This window comes from Neolamprologus multifasciatus, chromosome 19, assembly GCF_963576455.1.
Source record: "Neolamprologus multifasciatus chromosome 19, fNeoMul1.2, whole genome shotgun sequence".
Lineage (NCBI taxonomy): Eukaryota > Metazoa > Chordata > Actinopteri > Cichliformes > Cichlidae > Neolamprologus > Neolamprologus multifasciatus.
In genome coordinates, this window is record NC_140457.1 from 25406829 (window position 1) to 25430016 (window position 23188).

The following is a 23188-nucleotide window of genomic DNA, read 5'->3' on the forward strand; positions in this document are numbered from 1 at the left end:
CATATATTTTGGATTTGAGTAATACAGTAAGTAAAAAGCTACAGGATAATTGGACCTGACATCACTACTCCCAGACACAGTAGATTCCACTTGAATATGTGAAGCAGCAAAATAACGCTGAGCTAAAAGTCACGACTTGGAGTTTATGTTGTAAGTTGTATTTCCCCCCACTGTACAAGGGACAATATGTTAACCCATCAGCTCACACACAGATCTCAGAAAGGATTTTGTGTCATGGCCTGGGTCTAGGGACCCAGGGCTCATGTATTTTAGTGTATGTTTATGTTTATATTTTCCGTGTGGTGTTTTGGTTTTCTCTCCTTTTTCTCCATGTTTCTCCGTGTGAGCTTCCGGAGGTTTTGGTGTGCTGAGGAGACTGCGAACCCGGAAGTGTTTCTGCTCTAGAGACAGCCACACCTGCCGCTCGTCGTCCTCTGCCAGCTGCAGCAGATTGCGCTCATCAAGGGAGCGGCATTTAAGACTGTAGCTGAGCTGAGGCCGACGCTGGATCCTTGAGTCAGAACTCGTCAGTACAGCCTTGGACATGGTATAAACCTTCGAGAACGTAGATTCCCTGCTAACCTGTATCCAGTGTTGGGGAGTAACGGAATACATGTACCGCCGTTACGTATTTAAAATACAAAATATGAGTAACTGTATTCCGTTACAGTTACCGTTTAAAAAGGTGGTATTTAGAATACAGTTACTTTGTTGAAATAAATGGATTACACGGCGGTACTTGCCTGTTTCATATTGTGGCGTCAGGACTGTTTGGGTTTTGTTTGACAGCTACGTTCTGTTGTTCCAGGCGGCAGCGTTACGGTTGCCATGGTTACAGGGTGACGCTCTCTCTCTGCGTGTTTCCTGGGTGAGAGAGCGCCTGTTGTTGTTGTGCTAAGCTAATAGGCAGAATGCTACAGGTATAGCTCTAAAGAATGTAGCCTCATAGGCAGTGTAGTCCGTGCTGCAGGGAGAATGGACTGCCATACCCGTTATGTGTCTGTGAGCGAGGGAGGGAGAAAAAGGAAAAGTACGAGCTGTCATCGAGCAAAAACGGGAGCTGGAAGCATGTAAATATAATAATAACCACTGCAGCCTAGAAGAGTGCCTGACGAGCCCAGTTGTAAGTAAGCTATTAAGACTCGACTGTACACCGTGTTCGTGTTTTCCTCCAAAAACAATAAGTTCTGTTGGAGCAGCCTTTCAGCGCCTCTCTCTGTCTCTCGCTAGCAAAGTTGACCCAGACAACAAAGTAAAGCTAGTTTTCAGCTACGAGCCCGACACAGAACCCACCGTATTAGCCAGAGGTCCTTTACTACGGTTCGGAGCCGCGGACCTTCAGTAACAGTAATAAATCACAGCAATAGTACATTCATGTAGTTGTAAACAGCATGATAATATATTAAGTAATCCAAAGTATTCAGAATACGTTACTCTCATTGAGTAACGTAACGGAATACTTTACAGAATACATTTTGGGGCATGTATTCTGTAATCTGTAATGGAATACATTTTAAAAGTAACCTTCCCAACACTGCCTGTATGTGTTTGTGTTACCAGGAATCTGGAGCAGAGCGTATTTTGAAAGTCACGGTGTGGGAGTTTTTGGAGTCGCCACTGTTTCACCTTTTACGAACATCTGCACTGTGTGGGATTCAGGGAGAATCGCCACGGGACCACAGTGCCGGGATTTTGTATATAGTTGTGTGTTTTCCACCCCTGTCAATAAATCCACTTTCCTTCACTAAGAGTCTCGCGTTTGGGCCCTACTTTCTCTGCAACTCCACAGTCTGCCATCGCAGCCCGTGACATTTTGGTCCACTCCTTTTTACAGAAACTCTTTCTTCTGTTTATTGGCTGCTATCTGGCAAAGCTTCAAAGCTTCAGTTCCCTCTACAGATTTTCAACAAGACTGAGGTCTGCAGACTGGTACATGGCCCCGTCAGTTGGCCCCCTTAATGTGGTAAAGTTGTGATATTCCCCTAGCAGAAAACCAACCCCAAAGCATAATGTTTCCACCTCCGTACTTGACTGTGGGGATTGTGTTTGGGGTCATACTCTTTCTCCAAACACAGCCGGCTAAGTTGTTGCCAAAGAGCTCAATTTTGGTTTCATCTGACTACAACACTTTCTCCCGAGCATTCTCTGAATAATTTAGATGTCTCCTGGCAATCTTGAGATGGGCCTGTGCATGTGCCTTTTTGAGCAGGGGGACTTTGCGAGATTTCAGTCCATTTCAGCATAGTGTGTTACCAATGGTGATCTTGTTGACTGTTGACTCCTCCTCAGGGCGATTGATGGTCATTTTATATTTTGTCCATTTCTGAATAATCGCACCAACCATTGTCACCATCTCACAATGTTTCTTGACAATGGTCGTGTAGCCCATTCCAGCTTTTTGCATGTCTACAAACTTGTCCCTGATTTTCTTTGACAGCTCTGGTCTTTCTCCTGGTGGTGGAGAAATTGATTCTGTGGACAGGTGTGTTTTATGCAAATTAAAACTTAAGCTCACGGTGCCTGTAATTGATTGATTGATTGTGCCACATGTGCACAGTGCCGGTCTGTGATGGCAGAATTGGATTGTGGGGGTTTAAATACACATGGCAGCATGGTGGCATGGTAGTTAGCACTGTTCCCTCCAGGTGCTCTGGTTTCCTCCCACTGTTCAAAGACATGCAGTTTGTGGGGATAGGTTAATTGATTAGTCTAAATTGCCCATAGGTGTGAATGTGAGCGCGAATGGTTGTCTGTCTCTGTGTGTTAACCCTGCGACAGACTGGCAGCCTGTCCAGGGTGTACCCCGCCTCTCACCCTATAACAGCTGGGATAGGCTCCAGCGACCCTGAAAAGGACAAGCGGAAGCAAATGGATGGATGGGTTTAAATACTTATTTCATTCAATAACGTGCAAATCAGTTTAGAACTTTGATGTAATGTGTTTTACCCAATGAAAATGAAACTACCATAAAAATCAGAGACTTCATTACTTTGTCATTTCTCTAAGTGAGAAAACTTACAAATTCAGAAGGGATATAATTATTTCCCCACTTTAATAGTGAATTGGTAATGTTCCTTTTAAGCAGGAGTTGGTGGGTTTAAATCACAGGCACTCCAAGATATTCCTGATTATTGACCATACAAGAAGTTAGATTATTTAATAAATGGAGACTTTGTGAGAACATGACTAAATCAGAATAGTTGGCTTAGAATTTAATTTCTTTCTTAATCTGGCATCATAATCATTCACTCTTCTTTTTTGTGGAACATTCTGGTTTGCTGTACTTGCTGTTTAATTATTGTGTGTTGCCTTGTGGTTCCTTTGGAAACTGCAGTCTCTTCCTTGTAAAGTGGCTAGAGTAACTGCGTTGTGAATAATGCTGCTGTAATCTAAAAAATGAAAATCCTGCCTCTTTATATGCCACAACATCCTGCCTGGATTACCCAAACCTCACCAGTAAGAGTCAAAGAGGAAGTACTTGTTCTTGTGTCCCACCCTTCCCCAACCCCCACCCCCAACACAGCCAATTACAGGCCTTTGTTGCTGCAGTCGAAACCTCATGCCAAGTTTGAGGCTGTGTTATAGCAACACAAACTTTGCGACTGAGAGAAATGAAGGACAGTGATGCATGCTGAGGAAAAAAAATGCCCCGTGAGGAGTTTCAAAAAAACAGAAAAGTGTGAAACATGAAAGGCTCACAAAAAGTGTAAGAAAGTGAAAAAGCTGCACATTCTGTGTGAAGGTGCTGATCGAGCATCAGCACCTACAGCAGGGGTCGCCTGTGGGCAGTCACTGCAAACTTCTCAAAAAAACACACACAAGTCAAATTTCTCAGCAAATTTGACTTTATAATAAAACTACATTAAACTACATTCGCAGCATACTCCCCCGAAAATTGTTTCCGGCTGTATCACACTGCTTGCAGTTGTCCATAACAACCATAACCTAAAAGAACTTGGTGATTATATCATATTTGTCATTAAAAGGGTGCAGAAACTGTACATATGTCTTGTTTATGTTCTGTTAAGTATATAAGTGGAATAAACAGTGAAAGGGGACAGATAGCAATGAAAATAGGTGCACTGATGTTTCCATCATATTTACATGAACATAAAATGCTTGTTTGCACACTGGTGGAGATTACAGGGCTCTCCAGCAGTGTAAATATTGTTTACTCAGTATTTTGTTTGTCATAATGGAAGAAAAGGCCTTCCCCTTTGCACCATCATAATTGCTACTAGAAGGTGCTTCAGCACAAATACAGTATTTTGGGGCTGAAATAAAGGCTAAAGGTTGTTTAACAATAAAATATAACTATATTTTTGTAATAAGCTGCTGCACAAACAATATAGCATGATTTTTCTCTATGCGAGGACGACCTCCATCTACTCTGATATCTACTTTGTTAAGTTCTTGCTTGCAAAATATGGCCTACAATAAAAAATAACAACAAATACAGCCACAGAGCCTGCATAATGCCATGCAGGTTGTCTATAACTGTGGACACTTAAAGCAAACCTTTCCACTATAGCCACGTTTCACTCTGGTCTCTGGTGTCCCTTGGGTTTACAAATTGCTTTCAGTGTTTCTTCTTCTCTGATGGATTTGTCCCTGTGGCATTGTTACATCACTGGTGTGAAATGGGAGCTCTGGAAAGGAAGCTTTCAAAATGGTGATGGACTGAACTCGAAACCAAGTGTGTTTGAGACAGAAACACTTTGTAAGTGAAAGATGAACAAACACCTGAACTGAATGCAGGTCACGATCAATGGCATTTTTTCTTTTTCAGGACAAAGGACGGCTTTCCCTGTATTGGTTATAATAAATTGACTTCGCCGTCTGCTAGGTTTTTCTGACCCATCCCTGCTTAGTGTTCACTCCTGTCAGAGGGAGTGTAGTCTTTCTGAGCTCTGAGGCTCATTAACACACCATTTCACTCAAGGGAATTCACTGGAACCACAGCAGTCCATATTGATCCCAGTCCAGAACAACTGAAATATAAATGAAGGATTTTCATTGTGTGGACTCCTTTGTGCAACCGTGGCTCACCACTATCCAACAGTGTGTGCAGAGTTTCCTTTACTTACTGTCAGTATTTACACAGTAACACCACAGAAAGGACATTTGAATTTACTTTGTTGTTTTAAGCACCTAGAGAGAAAACAGTGCTTAATTCATTGACTAACCTCAACTGCTTCCCGAGGACACGCTGCATCCACTCACTGTCTGAACCTGTATTCCCTGTTGGAATAATCCACAGGCACATTATACATGATTAAACAATTTTCACTGGGAAAAAACAATCCCTAATTACATCACAGAGAGACTGAGAGCGAGAGTGAAATTTGAATTTGTGTTTAGATGATTTGGCAACACGGTTCATCTAACATTTATGCCAATAAAGAGGATTATTGAAATGAATCAGGGACGAGACAGAGGCACAAAGACAGAAAGGTAAAAATGGACAGGGTGAAAAATCCCAAAGAAGGGAGAATATATCTCTCGATATTCTGTTACTACAGTTGCATGCGAGTCACATAAACACTGCAGTTTTATGGATTTGTGCTCATAGCTCCCCCCCTCCCCCCCCCCCCACTTAAGTGAATTTTAATTCATTGCCTTATTTTTTTTATTGTGCCAGCACGCACACTTTTATCTGCCAGCTCTGTGGAAACAATTATTTGATAAGTCCGACTGAACTTTTTCATTGAACTAAAAGCCAAATCACAATGAAAACCCCCCTAAAGACTCAGAAAAATAACTATTATATTAGAGCAAATGTGTGGTAGATATTCATCATTTGGTTGTTTTGTACATTTGTAAATGCAAATTTGTCACCCTTCGTTAGCACCAAGCACCATGTAATGTCATAGAATAGGTAGAGTAGGTACTCTGTGCTGCACATCCTTCACAAACTTCTATTCTAAAGTAAATAAATACAATATGGAATATATTGATGCCAAATAAATGGAGGAGCAGGTTATATAAATAGATAATGTTTATACTGAATGAAAATTACATCGATGTAATCAGTTAACTCAAAATTAAAGTTTGAGTTCTGCATGCAATTTAGCTGCTTTGCTCTCAGTGTCCTGGTATTACTTCTGTCGGTTCAAGCAATGGCTGGTTGTTAAAGATTTTGGGGAGTGTACTTTGGTTAAACAATGTAATGTATCTTACAGGGCAGGAAAAAACAAATCTACAATCAACACAAAAACTTTAAGATTGAGTCTTTGATTCTAGACAGAATGTGGTAATTTTCTGTCACTTCTTTGTTGTGCTTTCTTCTGCCAATTCAATAGCATTTATCCAGCTGTTCTACTATGCTAAGGCTGCCAAAAAGCTTTCATGCTATTGTCCAAGTGGCTATAGGTACTCTTGTGTCTTTCACACTTTTCTTTCAAGTGCTTTAAGTACCATAAACCCACGGTGGTTGACACAGCAAACACAGAAAGCAAAGGACGCATTGCTCACCCCATATCCAGTTAGCCAACTCTGCTTGTCATATAGCATTCTGCAGAATTTCTCTTTTTCATCACATAACATACATAAAAAAACATGAAAGTCAGATATTGAAATGTAAAAATCTGGAATAAAACAGATGTGACAGGTGAAGTTGAGAAACTCAACATAGAAATAATATAAAACAAAAGAAAAAGATGAAACTTGCAACATAGAAGCAACACAGAACTCAGTGGACAATTTAAAGGCAAAAAATATGAGAAGGATGATAAAAAACAAAAATCAAAATTCAATTTGACATTAAGAGTCAGGTGTGATGCTATTTTATACTTGCCTTTTTATGGAACAAAGGAAGCTGAAGCTGATCAGCTTGTTTTACCAGTTGTGTTATTGTGAATTAAGAAAGCAATTGATAAAGCTATCAATACCTTAAGTAAGTGTTAAGTTATCCAAGACCCCATCATTAGTCTGATGCAAATAGCTTCATATTTGCACATTTCTCCTTTCAAAATAAAAGTCTTAAATGTTTTTTTGTTGTTAGCGTAATTATATTTTCCATATGTTGTGTTAAAATCTGTGCATGTTTAACGTTTTATTAAAGCTAAGTTTAGAAATTTAAAGATACTTTTTGTAATCACCCCGTATAGATTTGAACTAAAACATTTACCACCAGGGGGAAGCATTTTACCGGTGGGTGTGTTAAAATATATTTTTGGTTGGTACTGCTGTTCTTATTTCTTTTTAGCCTTGTCACCTTTTCCTCAGGATTAGCCACCAATGTTAACACAAAGGCTTACTGACTAGCTTGGTTGACCCATCTCATGGGACAATTTGGTACTAATAATATTATTATGGTATTATAATCTCATTTGATAAAATCCTAAACATCTACATGAATTAATTGTTATAACGAGGTAATGGTGGTTGTTTCTTAAAATTCTGTTCATAATAATATAAAACTGAATGAATTAGCTTTGAACACAAGAATTCCAGTTTCCAATGGGTACCTTTAACTTACTCTGTGCTCTTTTGCATGCCAGTGAAATTGATTTTACACCTCATGTTACATATTATTAATGTGGCATAAGAGAGAGAGAGAGTCAGGTGGATCAGTGGAGAGAGCAAGAGAGAGAATGGGAAAGGTAGAGCGACATAGTGTCAGCAGAGGGAGTGGAAGAGAGAGAGAAAGTCGCCATTACTGCCTGGCTGTGCTGCTGAGAGGGGAGGGAGCATACAGAGCCAGGTTTCGGCTTTCAACGCATACCACACTAACAGCACCAAAATACACTAAAATACGGGCTAACCGGGCTTGTAGGACTACAGTGGACTACACCTTCAACTAAAACTGACTTCGGATTTTGGGGAAGTCGCCAGTGACCACGGATTGTGGATTGTGAAAAGAGTTTTGATTGCCTTTTAATGTGGGAATGCTTTCTCCTCTTCTCCGTGGTATGTGGATCTGGGAGCGACCATGTTATTAGGTGGGTAGGGGAATGTATTTGGACTGGGATTGGTACTTCATTAGCTAAACTAGCACTCATTTTTTGTGGGTGAAGGGTGCCCGCACCACTGCGCCATCCCAAGTCAAAAGAACCTGGGATGGGGACGTGAGTCGGGCTTGTTAAATCAGCCAAGGTTGTAATTTTAACAAGTCTTCCCAATGTGAGGCTGTTGCTAACATTAGCCACTAGCTAACTCATCCTCCTGGCATGCTAGGCTAACAGTGTTCGGCTAATGCTAGCTTGTAGGATTGGGAAAGGTGGGTTTTTCCTCTCCTGGAGGAGTATCAGGGCCAAGGCAGGCCGAGCCGGGTATCGCCTTTTCTCTCTAGGGTAGATTCATAACCGCCCTATCAGTTCCCGGGGCTCCCAGCATTAGCCTCGAAGGATTGACGCATTAACTTAATATAAAGGTCTGCTGGTTTTAATTCCAGCATAACTAATTCACGTTAACTCCTCTAACTCACTCTCACTCCTCTTTTCTAGACTACTTTGATGTTTTATGTGATACCCACCCGTTTTCAGTTGGCTTTATAACACTGTTACACATATGTTAAAGCAGAAAATTTGAAGTAATCACGGAGTAGGGAAAAAATCGCAGCTGTCGTGTGAGTTTATAGCCTTCACGCCCGCCTCGCATTAATAGGTCGTTTAATTGTTTTTGAGTGCTTTTGGAAGTTGCTGGATTTTCTGCGTTAATATCCTGCTAACATTAGCTCGAGGGGACGGAGGGCTGAGTGGAGGGTCACATCCAGGAGTGCCGCTGGGCAGATTATTGAATTTTCCCGACATTAACGAGGGTGTGTTTACACATACACACCCTTAACGTCTCAGCGGTGCTGAAGAGTTGTAACCACATATGTCATTAGGTGCTTTTTAACGCCTTTCCCCCCTTCGGTGCCTCACAATACGCAGGCAGGTCAGTGGGTTTGTCCTGCTGCAGCAGCTCTGCATGCCATTTGCATCGACTCAGGCTGCTGCTTCTCCCTTTGCCCCTTTCCCAAACTCTCATTAAAGGGGTAGTCCGGCTTTTATCCAAGACCCCATCATAATGCTTCCTCCCTTTTTTGCTGACCTCGCTGCAAAAAAACTGCCCTAATGCTGAGTTACAGAGATTTTTTTTATTTTTAAAAGCATCAGTTATTAGTGGGACCCATTTGTGTTGAAAATGGCAATTAGGTTCTTTGTTGTTTCCACTTAGAATGTGCTACTGTGTCTTTTCAGTGTCCATAAAACCATAAGGGTTCACTAAATGATGTGATGGGGCTCTTATGTCCATCATTGTCATCAGTGGCAGTGTGTTTCAGGCTTTTCTCTTCAGCTTTTTCTCCTAAATGGCCTTTTTGGAGAAAAGCTAACGATCCGGTTACTAACAGTGGTCTGAAAAGTCGAATAAATCCTAGTCTTTCCTTAGAAGATATCAAGGTAATATATGTATTGTGTCATAGTGTGAAACCTGTAGGGATTTGGTAGAAAGAATGGTAAAGTGTTCCCGTCTTTATCATTTTAACATTTCCTTTTCTGTTAGAATTGATATTCATGGATAGGCAAGTCTGGAAGGGTTTGCAGTTTTGTCTGCATTGCTACCAGGAAAAAATGGATATTGGTATTGGCATTATGCTAATATACTGGCAAATATTCATAGCTAGCATTGGCTTCTACAGACTGCATAAAGGCACTGGCACTGACAAGCCCTGCAAGTGATGACGGGGGTGATTGTGTCAGTTGGCCTATAAACTGTTGTTCTTACATCATTCATACCCCCAGGAAGGGGGAAGTCAGATGAGTGACGCCCAGGTTCAGGTCTGTACCTGACTTTGGAAGAGAGTGACACAGTTTTTAAAAAATGAGCGTCTTACAAGGAAGGCACTTTACAGGAAACACCACTGCATACTCTGACACTTGGAGTCAAATTTTTTAGATTTTGATCAGTGTCACAGTGACGAGTTTCCTTTTGATACTGATTATTTCTGGATGTGGTAGATCTTTTGTAGCATTCTGTGGTGGATGTTATGCGCCTAATAAATTGGTGCTTTATCAACTGTAGTTCTTCGGATGATGGCAGATGATGAATGGTTTTAAAAAGTTGAAATTCAGAAATTCTGGGAGTTAGGCTGTAGCAGTAAACTAGTCCTTAATGTGGAGGACAAGATTCAATACTTGGGGGAGTCAGTTCCTCCTCTAACAGGGAGCTCACGCTATGTTTTAGGAAGTGGTTTCTGTTTTGCTTCTGAGTTCTGATTCTTCACTTCTTGTGGGAGGAGAGCTGTCTGTACCCAGGTCAGTAGAAACTAGTTGTGCCTCATTTTAAATGATTGGCACACCCTTCTCTGGTATAGCACCACAGACTTAGGATGGAATAATAATACTAAATAAATAAAGCAATAAAAAGTTTAATTCTACTGACAAATTCCAGCCAGTGTAGCTTTAAAAGGTTTATCATCATTGGCAGTTTGTTCCGCTGTGTTTCAGGGCTTAACAGCATTTAGTCATCTCTGAAACCAGCTTGCCAAGTGATACCTTAATCCCCCCCTGCAGCCTCACAGTGAATGGACTAATCATGATGCACAAGGCTACTTTTAGCTATTAGTGCAGCATAAATGCAGTTTAGGCTCTAGTGTTGTCTGTTTGCAATAATAAAACCATCACCCGCCCCTTCTGGTTGTCTTCAGTGTGAAGCTAATTGCCCATCACTGCCACCGTTTCTCATGTGTGGCACTTATTCATTCATATTGACCTTGTGGATTGACAACTTTGATATAATCTGAAATTAATGCAAAGCAGATGCTGGAATTTGGGTGACAGATCTCAAACACTGAGGTGCCAGGAATGTAGCATTGCAGTGATTAATTTTCAAAACCACGCGAGTTGATTTTGCCGTTTGTAACTGATTGTTTAAGTTAGTAACCAGGTGAAGATCCCATATGTATTCCTGGGTGGAGTGTCATCAGTCAGTAGATGGCCTTAGTTTGATGTTTATTGTCATTTCTATATTTAGACTTGTTTTGGCTGCTGGGGAGACAAACTGGATGTAGTCTATGATTAGTCAGTTAATGTGGCACTAAAAGCAGGATCAGCAATAAGTCAGTTAGAAAGACAGGAAAAAAAATACATAGAATAATTATAATTTCTGCCTTCAAAATATCTATAAGCTCGTATATACTTCTATCTGACTGCTACTACAGCCAGGTGTGGCACAGTAGCATGTTGTAGCATATAGTACATAGGTTTGTAAACCTGACAGACTAGCTGGGTGGTTTTGAGATATAAAGATCATGCAGTTTAAAGCACATTTTCTATCATTAAGCCAGTTTCTTCCAGTTTATGCTTAAGTTTGGTTTGTAAGTTAGGTTTGGTTTGTAGTCTATCCAAAAAGGATTCTTGGAAGGTGAGCCTTTTAAAATCTTTTTTGTCATTTGACATGAGCCAGTTTACAGCCATGTCCCCTCCTTATTTTTAAACCAAGTCCTTTTTTAATGTCTTTGTTTCTGCTCAGCCCTGTGTACACTCCCATCCCACAGGTGACATCATCACCTTGGTCTCCGTGAAGAGTCAGGGGAAACCTCGTCATTTCATGTCAGCAAACCAGATTTCTGCTCTGGTGCAGTTTCTCAGGCTCAGCATGCCGTCGTTCTGCATGTAGAAATTCCAGCACACGCAGGCAGATTCACTGACTGATTGCAACTGTTCTGTAAAAACAACAGTGACTCTAATTGTCTCTGCAGCTATCACTTATCAGCCTCGAGTTAGGTCATGGAAGGTTTCAGCTGTACTTGACCGTGTTAATTTAGATAATATTTACAGAAAGATTGCCCGGTCAATCACATGTAGGCATTTTCTGTTTATTCAATCAGGAATTGCTGATTATCCTGATTGTCGACAGTGAAATGTTTAGTTTCACTTGCTTGTTAATGCTGCTAGTCAAATAGTCAACAGTTATAATCAGGATTAATAGTCAGAACCGGAATATCAGGCAAAATCTATTATGACAACAGCAAGCAAAGTAATCAGGATTATACATTTACTCTTAATTATGCAAGGCTGGTTTGTGCTGGTAATGGTAACAAATCTGAGAACTGATTTATTTTCTGTTTCTTTCTCAGAGTAAAGTAAATCATTTCTAGGTCAGTGGCTATCAAAGGGCTGGAGTTGCATGCCATTGGCACAAATTGGTTGAAAGCACTTATTTTTCTCAGCAACGGGAAGAGTGACATTGCTGAGCCCTCTGTGACTGTACTACTCTCCCTCTCTTATATAAATGTTGCTGTCACACTTTGGTTGTTGTCTTCCTAGAATGCCATTTTGATATTGCAGTTTTGATAACAAAGTTTTCCCTTTTTCACTTTCAAAATTGTTGTAGGCCTTTGCATCACATTTTTACATTATAAACCTATTGTAGTAGGGTTTTTAAGCCAGTGTAGTTTATTATTTACACATAAAAGGGCTGACTAAAACCTCATCAAACCCACGAGTGAGCTTTTTTTCCCTATTCAAATATTGTAAAGTGTATTTTACCTCACTTTTTGTTAACACAATCTAATTTTAGATGAACATGTATGATTTTCTTTTATTGCTTCACACTTCACATGTCCATGTGTGTTCCAGAGCATGATGTAGACAAAAAGAAGCTGATTATATTTTTTATAGTAAGTACAACAGAAGGCTGAAAATGTGGATTTGTTTGATTTGCTTGTATCTTTTCCTAATTTTGAATTCCATATCTTGCAGGCAGGTGATAAAAGGAGCCGTGGGCTGCTCTATCCCAGCTTGAATAAGATCCAGGATAGAAACCGAGATATATACGGAGAAGAGCATTCACTGGAACCAGGGAAAATGAAAATGAATGCATCTCTGTATCACTGACAAGCAGACCTGGGATGATATCATGACCTTTTCTTCCTGAGAGTAACTAGTTTAGCAATGAGTGGGGGGATATAATGGCCAAGAACAAGGATGCACGCCCCCCAACATTCGCCGTCAGCGTGGTTGGCCTCTCGGGGACGGAGAAAGAGAAGGGAAATTGTGGCGTGGGGAAGTCCTGCCTATGCAACCGATATGTGCGTCCAGATGCAGACAACTACTACTCGGAGCACACCTCAGTGCTCAGCACGATAGACTTTGGTGGTCGTGTAGTTAACAACGACCACTTCTTGTACTGGGGAGAGGTGTCGCATCGAGGGGATGAGGGATTGGACTATAAAATCCAAATCATTGAAGAAACGGAGTTCATCGATGACCAGACGTTTCTTCCGCATCGGAGTACGAACTTGCAGCCATACACAAAGCGGGCAGCAGCAACCAAGCTCCAGTCAGCAGAGAAGCTTATGTACATCTGCACAGACCAGCTGGGCTTGGAGCAGGACTTTGATCAGAAGCAAATGCCTGATGGGAAGCTAAACATCGATGCCTTTGTGTTGTGCATTGATGTTAGTAAGGGTTGCAACAGGAAGTTTGATGACCAAATGAAATTTGTCAATAGCCTTTACTCTCAAATTGTCAAGTCAAAGAAGCCTATTGTTGTTGCTGCCACGAAATGTGACGAGTGTGTAGATCAGTACCTGAGGGACCTGCAGGGCTTTGTTGCCAGTAAGAAGAACCTGATGCTGATTGAAACGTCAGCACGCTCCAATGTCAACATAGAGCTTTGCTTCAACGCCCTAATCCAGCAGCTGGATAAAACAAGAGGGAAGCCAAAAACTGTGCCATACCTGGAGGCCTATAAAATCCAACGTCAGCTTGCTGCCTCAGCAACAGATAGATTTGAGAAATTGATGGTACACTCAGTTAGAGATTATCACATCACTTGGAAAACTGTGATGAATAATCTAAAGGGGCAGTCTGACTATCATGAGTTCATTACCTTGGAGGGCACCAAGAAGGCCCGCAACATGTTCACAAAGCACATTGCACAACTGAAACAGGAGCACATTAAGAGGAGAAGGGAGGAGTACCTGACGACACTACCGAAAACCCTTAACAACATCCTCAATAACCTGGACGAGATTGAACACCTTTCATGGCCCGAGGCGCAGAGTGTGATCCGGAACAGGTCTGATTTCCAGTACTGGTTTGTGATTCTGGAAAATACACCGTGGGACGAGACGGACCATATTGATAACAGTGACCGTAGGATACCCTTTGACCTTCTTGATACACTGGACGGTGAGAGAATTTACCATAATCACGTCCAGCACCTTCTGTCTGAGAAGAGGAGGGGGGAAATGAAAGAGAGGTTCAAGAAGACATTGGAGAGGGTTCATTTTATCACTCCAGGGCAGCCTTGGGAGGAAGTCATGTGCTTTGTCATGGAGGATGAGGCCTACAAGTACATCACGGAATCAGATAGGAGGGATGTTTACTGTAGGCACCAGCAGGAAATAGTTGAAAGGGCTAAAGAGGATTTTCAGGAAATGCTTTTCGAGCACGCCGAGTTATTCTATGACTTGGACCTGAATGCAACCCCCAGCTGTGACAAGATGAGTGAAATTCACAGTGTGCTGAATGAGGAGCCCAGATACAGAGCACTGCAGAAACTTGCCCCAGATAGAGAGTCGCTCCTCCTCAAACACATTGGGTTTGTTTATCATCCCACTAAGGAGACATGCCTGAGCGGGCAGAACTGTGTGGATCTGAAAGTGGAGCAAGTTTTAGCAAACAGGCTGGTACAGCTCGACCACGGACGCTCTAATCTTTACTATAACAGTGCCAACATCGATAAAATAAACCTCTGCCTCCTGGGAAAGGAGGGTCTCTCACAGGACCTAGCCAATGAGATCCGAGCTCAGTCTACAGACGATGAGTACACTCTAGATGGTAAAATCTATGAACTGGAGCTTCTTCCTGTGGACGTCAACTCCACTTTGCTCTTCAGCCACACATGGGTCACCACTTTTAAGCCACACGGCTGCTTTTGTGTGTTCAACTCAATAGAGTCGCTTAACTCTATTGGCGATTGCATAGGCAGGATAAGGGCGGAGATAGCACAGAGTCGGCGAGATAGATTTGCTCAGCCGCTCCCTTTTATTCTCATCCTGGCAAATCAGAGAGACAGTGTTTGTAAAAACATACCCATCTTGAGGCACCAGGGTCAGCAGCTGGCAAACAAATTGCAGTGCACCTTTGTCGACATCCCCTCCGGAGCCTTTCCTCGCAAATTCACTGAGTTCCAAATCAAGCAGGGTCTCAGAGCAGTGCTGGAGGGGCTAAAGCATAGCTTTGAGGTCTTGGCGCCACTGCCATTTATCAAAGACATGTCAGAGATGGACCTTAGAATAGTCATGTGCGCCATGTGCTGGGATCCCTTCAGCGTTGACCTCATCCTCTCGCCCTTTCTAGACTCGCATTGCTGTAGCGCTGGACAGCCTGGTCAGAGCAACACACTGATACTGGATAAGATCATAGGGGACAGCAGGAGGAGGATCCAGGTCACCGTCCTCTCCTACCACTCCGCCATTGGTGTTCGTAAAGATGAACTAGTGCATGGCTACATTTTGGTCTACTCTGCCAAACGCAAAGCTTCCATGGCGACCCTGCGAGCCTTCCTGGCAGAAGTCCAGGATGTAATCCCCGTGCAGATGGTGGCAATCACAGACAGCCAGGCGGATTTCTTTGAGAATGATGCCATCAAGGAGTTGATGACCGAGGGGGAGCACATTGCCACAGAGATTGCTGCCAAGTTTACGGCCCTCTACTCGCTGTCCCAGTATCATCGACAGACTGAGGTTTTCACCCCTTTTTTCAATGAAGTGCTAGAGAAGAAGCCTAACATTGAGAGCTCCTTCCTGTTTGACAGCTCGTCACGTGAGTGCACCACTGGAGCCAGTGAGGATGTCTTCCCCACCTCTCCCCATAGCCACTCTCCAGCTTACAACACTTACTACCCGGAGTCTGACGATGACAATGAGGCCCCCCCACCTTATAGTCCAATAGGCGATGATGTTCAGCTTCTCCCCACACCCAGTGAGCGGGCTAAATACAGGATCGACCTCGAGGGCAATGAGTACCCAGTCCATAGCACACCTGTCGGAGACCATGAACGCAACCACAAAGTGCCTCCACCCGTCCGGCCCAAACCAGTGCTCCCCAGGCCTAATGTTAAAAAGCTGGATCCCAACCTGCTCAAAACCATTGAGGCTGGTATGCGAAGTAATCGAAGAATGCCACGTGCCCCAGTAATGCACACTGAAGATGTGGAGCCATCAGACAACTATGCAGACCCTGTGGACACCCTGCTCAGACCCAGGGGCTTTCACAATGACGACATATATGCTGTGCCTGAAGATGCACACAACCGCCTGATCAAAATAAAGAACTCTTTTGGTGGGTTACACATTCTCCACGGAGGAGGAGAGGAAGAGAATGGGTTTGATCGGAAATCCCAGGCTGCAAGGCGGCCATCAAAATATAAAGATCGCTCAAAAATCCTTTTCAGCAAGACGAAAGCCTACCAAAGACGATTCCACTCGGACAGTGATGGAGAGGAGACCGGCCCAGCCACTCAGAAAAAGAAAAACAGAAGAGCCCATCGGGGCAGCGAGGAGGACCCGCTGCTCTCTCCCGTCGACCCTTGGAAGGGTGGGATTGATAATCCTGCAATCACCTCCGACCCAGAGCAGGAGGACAAGAAGCTGAAAAAGAAGAAGACGCCCAAGACGCCAAAAGAATCCAAGAAGGTGAGACTTGTCTGTCATGATAGATTGACTTTTGAAGAATCACATTTAATATTGATTCTTTTTTTAGGAAATAAGATGCTTTGAAAATGCTTTACAGAACAGGGAGGTCAAACAAAAGATTTTTTTTCTGTCTGAGAATGAGTGAAATTGCACTTTATTGCACTGAATATGGGAGAGAGCGAGAGACTGATAGAGTGCATGGGTAAATGAGCACAGAAAAGACTGCATATAGTAGGGGGTGAGCAGATGTGTGTGGGTGTGAGCGAATTTTGTTGGCCTGAGACTCATCTGGAGAACAAACTAATTTGATAATTTATTGATTGGCCCCATTGCTAAAGTAGTTTATGAGCCTCCACACCTTGCAGGCCCTAGACAAGCAATAAAGGTGCTTGATAAAAGACACACTGTTAAAGACAGTTGGTGTCTGTATAATTTCAGAGCAAAGACTGTGTCTTTGACAGCTCTTTAAAGGCTTGCCTGAAACTTCTGACGACATCCAGACATGGTGTGTTCCTTAGAACCAAGAAGAAAATGCTTTGTGCACATTATTACTGTTAGAGCAACATTTTATTGTGGTGAAAAGCTGAAAATTTTAAAGTCACGCATGCACAAATCAAACAGCCGTGTTTAAAATGAAGTTAAAAGCATGCATTAGCATGCAATGCATGCTCACGCCCCACACGAACATACTTCAGTATATAAATTCCTAGTTAATTACTTACAGGTATAGCGCTATTTGTGATATATTACAGACGGGAAATGGAGGTACTGTTAATGTCATTTTCTGTTCCAAAGTAAATTTTAGGTGATCAGAGTGGATAAATATTCTGCAGACATGTTTGAGATCTGTTAAAACAAACATTGTCATTTAAAAAAATTCTTAAGCAGGGACATCTGCTTTTGATTGAAGATGTTTGTAGTCTTGAAAAGAAGGCAACTGGACTTGTTTAGGGGGTTTTTTTGGAAGATGTTTCGCCTCTCTTCCCAAGGGATTTCTACATTTTTAGAACATCTAATGGAGAGTTCCAGTAAACCCCTAGTGGGGGCTGTCCTCCTCAAGTTAAACAGCATAGTGTGTGCGGTGCAGTGAGGAGTGCTCAGACAACTACATATGAGAGACCAAACAGCCACTCCGCAAACACATAGCACATCATAGGAGAGCCACCTCAACAGAACAGCTGTACACGTCTGCTTAAAGGAGAAAGAACACACCTTTGTGTTGATTTGAAAGAGGAGCAAAGGTGGAAATCTACACCTACTTTTAGCCACCATCACTGAACAGAGGTGGTGGCTTGCGGCAGTAGCTACCAATCATTTACAGTGCAGTCCTGTGACGCCTTCCCCTGTGTTGCAACCCCCATTCACACCTTGCCTCAGGTGACCTCAGTGACTCACTTGATGGTGGGGTAGGGCAACGTCTCACAGTGGTTTCACCTGTTGGCTGATAACTTGAATGACCCACACTTTTTTATTACACCTTGGAAACAAAAACGTCTTGAAACATCTTCAAAAAAACCTAAAGAAGTTGAGGGTTTTTTTCAAGCTCTCAAGACTATTTGCACAGACAAAACACATAAAAATGCTTCAGAGCAAGTCAGCAACCATGGAAGCACAGATCAGATAATAAAGTGCAAATCAGTAGAGGAAGAGCCACCGGCGCTACATGGGCATCATAAAAGGGAATTGTTGGAATATTCAAACCATCTTAAATAATCAGAGAGGAGAGCGAAAGCCAGACCAGGAAGTACAAAACGGAAGGTATTTAGTCACCGTTCTGGCCAATTAGAGTGAATCTCGAACTGCTGTAGGCATGACAACACTTTGAAGAGCAGAAGAGTGTGGGAAATCAAAGCTAACGTTGCACCTTGTTACACGTCCCAGCTTCAGTCTGAATGACTTGTTTTGTCTCTTGTTTTTATCTTTGGTGTTCCTTGTCTTCTTCTACATGCTGTCTCCCACTCAAATGCCCTTCATCCCACTAATTTTCTTTCTGATCTATTCCCCGATTACCCTCCTCCTCCTCCACCTTTTCTCCTGTGATAATGTTCTGCCTCCACTTCACCCTCTCTCCTCCTCCATCGTTGTTGTCCCTGGTGTCTATTTCTCAATTGCCCCTTCATTCCTTTACTGTTTTTCTATGTCATTTTCCCGGTTTTGTTCCTACTGTTCCTACTGTTTTTCCATTTTGTTTTTCCACCCCTTGTCTTCAATCTCTTTTTTAAACCTTTTGTTCACTTCTCCATGTTTTCATTTTCCTCTCTGCTTCCTCTTTTCCTTCCTCTTTTCTTCTATTGAATTCCTCCTCTTTTCTCAACTCGCGCTTATTTATTATCCTCTCTTCTCCCCCATCATTCCTTCCTCATCCACTACAATTTTTTCTATTTATTGATTTTATTTTGCATTCAATTATCTTCATACACGCTGTGATCTTTGCCATCTCATCTCTGTTTTTCATTCTTTTATTTGCTATCTTAGCCGAAATCCTCCAAGCCCCCCAAACCGCTGTACCCACCCACTCGAAGAACCTGGGAGAGCAACTACTTTGGCGTTCCCTTGCAGAACCTAGTAACCCCGGATCGCCCCATCCCACTTTTCATCGAGAAATGTGTCGACTACATAGAGCGCACAGGTGAGTCATGCGTTTTCTCTATTTTTTCTTCCTATAATTCCTATAATTCCCTCTGTTCTTTCATTTTCTACCTCTTTTATGTCATTTTGCAATCATATTTTCTTTTTTATTTTATTTTTTGGGTTGTTTTAGAACTCTTGCAAGGCGTGTATGTGTTTTTCAGGCACTGATTTCAAATGAGTAATTGAGCAGGATGAAGGATGGAGGGAATGGGGGAGGTGCAGTGATATATGGTGGGAGGTCAGCCAGCCTGCCAGTCAATACAAGTTAACTTAAATTGAATATGCTTTATTGGCGTGGCATTTGATTTCTTGCCAAAGCGCTGCTGGAATGATTACAAATAAGATGGTGAAAGATTACCGAGATCAAAAAACTGATTAAGGAATGGCAGTGGAGAAATGTACACCAGTACGTGCAATCCATTAATCAGCCTTGCTTAAGAAAGGAGAAAAGAAAATGAGACGTTACCGGTAAGAACATGCACGGATAATTGCAGGTGTGAAAAATGTTTGATTGCACAGTGACTGGTAGAGTGTGTTTGGGTTATTCAATTTTGTTGTGTCTCAAATAATTGGTGTAACAAAAACAAGGTTAAGTATTTGCCGCTGCTGTAATGTGAAGTATATTTACATATCTTTGTTGAGATTAAGTTTGTTGATTAATAGGGAAATGGTTATACTCGTTCATCACTACTTAAAATGGTCATTAGGTTCAACTATAAATAGAAATACTGACTCACTGCAGTCAGCCTCATGGTCAAAGGTTCATTTTGTTCATTTTGAATCAGTGAAAAATAACTTTTACAAGCCAACTGCTCTCAAAAGCCCCCTTAAAACCTGTCAACTACCCAATCCCAAAAGTCCGTGGTTACATCTGAAGCAGCAGCTGCTAGTGACCGATGGGCTGACCGATGCAAATATCAATAGTATCGATACCGAGGCTGATATTTTATTGAATCAGTACCAGCAGAATAAAATCTATACTTTGTCTTAGGGCTGGGCCATATCATACTGTTCACGGTAATACCAGTATAATGTTGGGCAACGATAAGAAAATGAAATATTGCGATAGAATATAGGTAAAACGTGCATGCGCAGTGCTTTTGTTTTCATACGCTCACGATTCACGATTACGTCGACTATCAAAATCGTCGACGACTAATTTAATAGTCGACGCGTCGTTTGAAGCTTTGTAAGATCCCAAAAGACGCAGGAATAAGTAGTAGGATTTAAGAGTGTAATAACGGACTGAAACAGAAGATGGCAGCACTGCATGTACAAGGATGCCAGCTGCTGTTAAACCCCGAAGAAGAAGAAGTTGTGTCCCAGAATTCATAGCGCGGTCCAGCGCGGCCGTGCTCAGTTTCCAACAATGGCGGCAGCTAGTTAGTTTTAATATTACTCTTATTATTCTTTCTGGGTCACAAAATAAACGTTTAGCATATTTTCAGGCGAGAATGTAGCTGTGTAAACCTCAAATATCTGCTCAGTTTATCAAGACACCACATATTTTCAAAAGCGCTCCGACGTTTTCGGAGACGTCTGTTACCCACTAGCTCGATAGCTAGCCGGGGGCAAGGCTCACTAGAGCCGGTGACTCCCTGCAAATCGTTTTCAAACCCACCGCCGTCTTTCGCTACTCAGGTTAAACATGATATATGAGTCACTTAGATAACTTAAAAATGTTATTGTTTGGCTTTTTTCAGTATTTTATTTGTTCCTGAGTAAATGGTTTGGCTGAGATTAAAATTATGACTTAGTGGTCATTAAAATGTGTTCAGAATTTACAAACTTGTAATTATTTATTTCACAAGTCATAACACATGGCTCTCCCACATATAAGCTGCCTTAATAGGCTAAACGTATTGGTGTCTGTATCAGCAATACTGGCCATGTATCTACTTGGTATTGGTTCGATAATAATATTTGAAGTATCGCGCAGCACTAGCAGCCACTCTTGTAGGAATCAGCCTGTCTAAATGAAAGTGTAAGATAAGAAAGGCGACCTGTCTGGACATGTGTAGGTTCAGCTGGTGACATGAGCCCCAGTGCATGCTGTGTATGCGCCTGGCGTCCTTCCCAGCTGTCGTGAAGAAAGCCTCTCCCATAGTTTGGGGAGATTCCTCTGTGAAGTCATGGACACATATTTATACAGTCCTTTAAACTCTGACCATTTTAAAGGTTTGTGTGCGCTGATTGATTACAGCCTGTTTGTCCATATTTAGCCTCACAAGGAGCAAGATTTTTCCTTTGCTTTGCAGTTATCCCAAGTGTGAGTCTTTTCCTTCTGACCACTGAAATGAATATTTCAAACAAGTTTCATATTTTATAGGTTTGTTGCATTATGTATTTACACATGGGCTAGTACTTTTCCATGTTTAGTGCTTTGAATGAACTCTAAGAAGTGAAAGAGTCTCTTGCTGAATCACCTCAAAAAAACTTTCCCCCAAGTAAAAGTCTCAAAATTACTGAGACGTCTTCCCCGGAGATTTTTCATCCTGTTTGTTAACCTCAAGCATCCAAGGTCAGTTCTGTTATCAAACTTTGAAGTGTCCTTATCACTGTCAATGTGGAAACGCTCTAGATTTTGACATTAAAGCTTCTTCAGTACATTAAACTGAGAGCACCTTCTTCTGCATTTTTCTCCATCTACAGTCATATGTGTAGCTAATCTATAGTATGTACATTAAAAGGAGATATTTCCCCGTGTTCCTAACAGTGATCATTGCGTGTGAAAAAGCTGTTGGTCCTACTTTGGAGGTAGTGTTTTTATCTGAGCTCTTTTAGGTTCTGCGGCTGTTAATTCCTGTCCTGAAAAATCCCTCCCGAATATGTTTTGATATTCAGCTGGATCTACATGAGCCTGCTGGTGGATGGCAACCAAATGCAGGATTAATCCCAGGGCTGCTTGTGTGTGCGTGTGAGTGTGTGTGCGTGCAGACTCCTGCCAGCTGACAGTGGTGTGTTGGAGATTTCATGGCCAGTGCTGTGAAACCCTCTAAGTCCAGACGGTCTGTTGGTGGATTTAACAGCTTTTCCCATCCCTCCTTTTTCTGGAATATCGTTTCTTAACACATACAGCCAGAACATCTTTGTACCTTTCTTCCTTCCTTTGTTTCTTTTTTTAAAGCCTCCTGCTGTATAAGATGTTTGGTATCTATACAGTTTAAGAACAATTTTGCAATTCGATGTTAGAGAGGAGTTTAGGGATTTAGTATGTAGCCTGTTTGACATTAGATGCCTTGAGGTTAAAACATACTGTATAACTGTTTAGTTTATAGTTGAGAGGGTGGAGTCGTTCGAGAATGACTGTGGGTGTTGGCGTAATAGTACAGAGTTAAAAAGACCCTCCTTTATTGCAAAAATGGTTTCATACCCCCTTGTCAGCAATGATCCACCCTGTTAATGTCTGCTTAAGTAAGATTCTGAATGTGTGCCAGCTCCAGAGCTGCTGCTCCATCTGACTCCTGACTCCTGAGCTGACAAGCTCCAAGTGGGAATCATTAAAACATCACTGTGATATTGTGTTATTGTTGGTTTTCCTCCAGACACCAGCCACTTTTCACATTAATGGGGGTGAAAGTCTAAAAGTACTCCTCCTGTTTATGGTGGTCCTGTTTTAGTAGTGTTTCATCTACTTGAAAGGAACTTTATTAGGATATTCAGAGTACAAACTAAAGCTATCATACTTGTTTACCTTATACATGTCTCCAGTATATCTAAATTGATGTGTGGTCAGCTTGGGCATCCTGTGTGCATACTTTTTGATTAAGTATTTAGTTATTAGTTACTTTCTTTCTTTTTAAGTTCTGTCTAGCAAACATTTAAAAATGGTTACATTGTTTTCAACTAATATAGATGTTCAACACTTTCCCCAGTGTTTCTGTTTAGATTAAAAAATGTACAGTTTTCCCTCTTTTTTATTCT

General features: G+C 41.9%; 1 protein-coding gene across 2 annotated transcripts in view; it reads left to right on the forward strand.

Moving 5' to 3' along the window:
- Positions 1-7633: 7633 nt before the first annotated feature.
- The window catches only part of arhgap5 (Rho GTPase activating protein 5), a 50470-nt gene continuing 34915 nt past the window's right edge, over positions 7634-23188 (forward strand). Inside the window, exons 1-4 of one of the 2 annotated variants that reach the window (XM_085143217.1) lie at positions 7634-7943; positions 12567-12607; positions 12690-16633; positions 19109-19262. In XM_085143217.1, the coding sequence (XP_084999343.1) occupies positions 12899-16633; positions 19109-19262 (3889 nt within the window). In that variant the 5' untranslated portion in view covers positions 7634-7943; positions 12567-12607; positions 12690-12898. The remainder of the gene's footprint in view (positions 7944-12566; positions 12608-12689; positions 16634-19108; positions 19263-23188) is intronic. The other variant, XM_085143216.1, reaches the window with a different exon arrangement.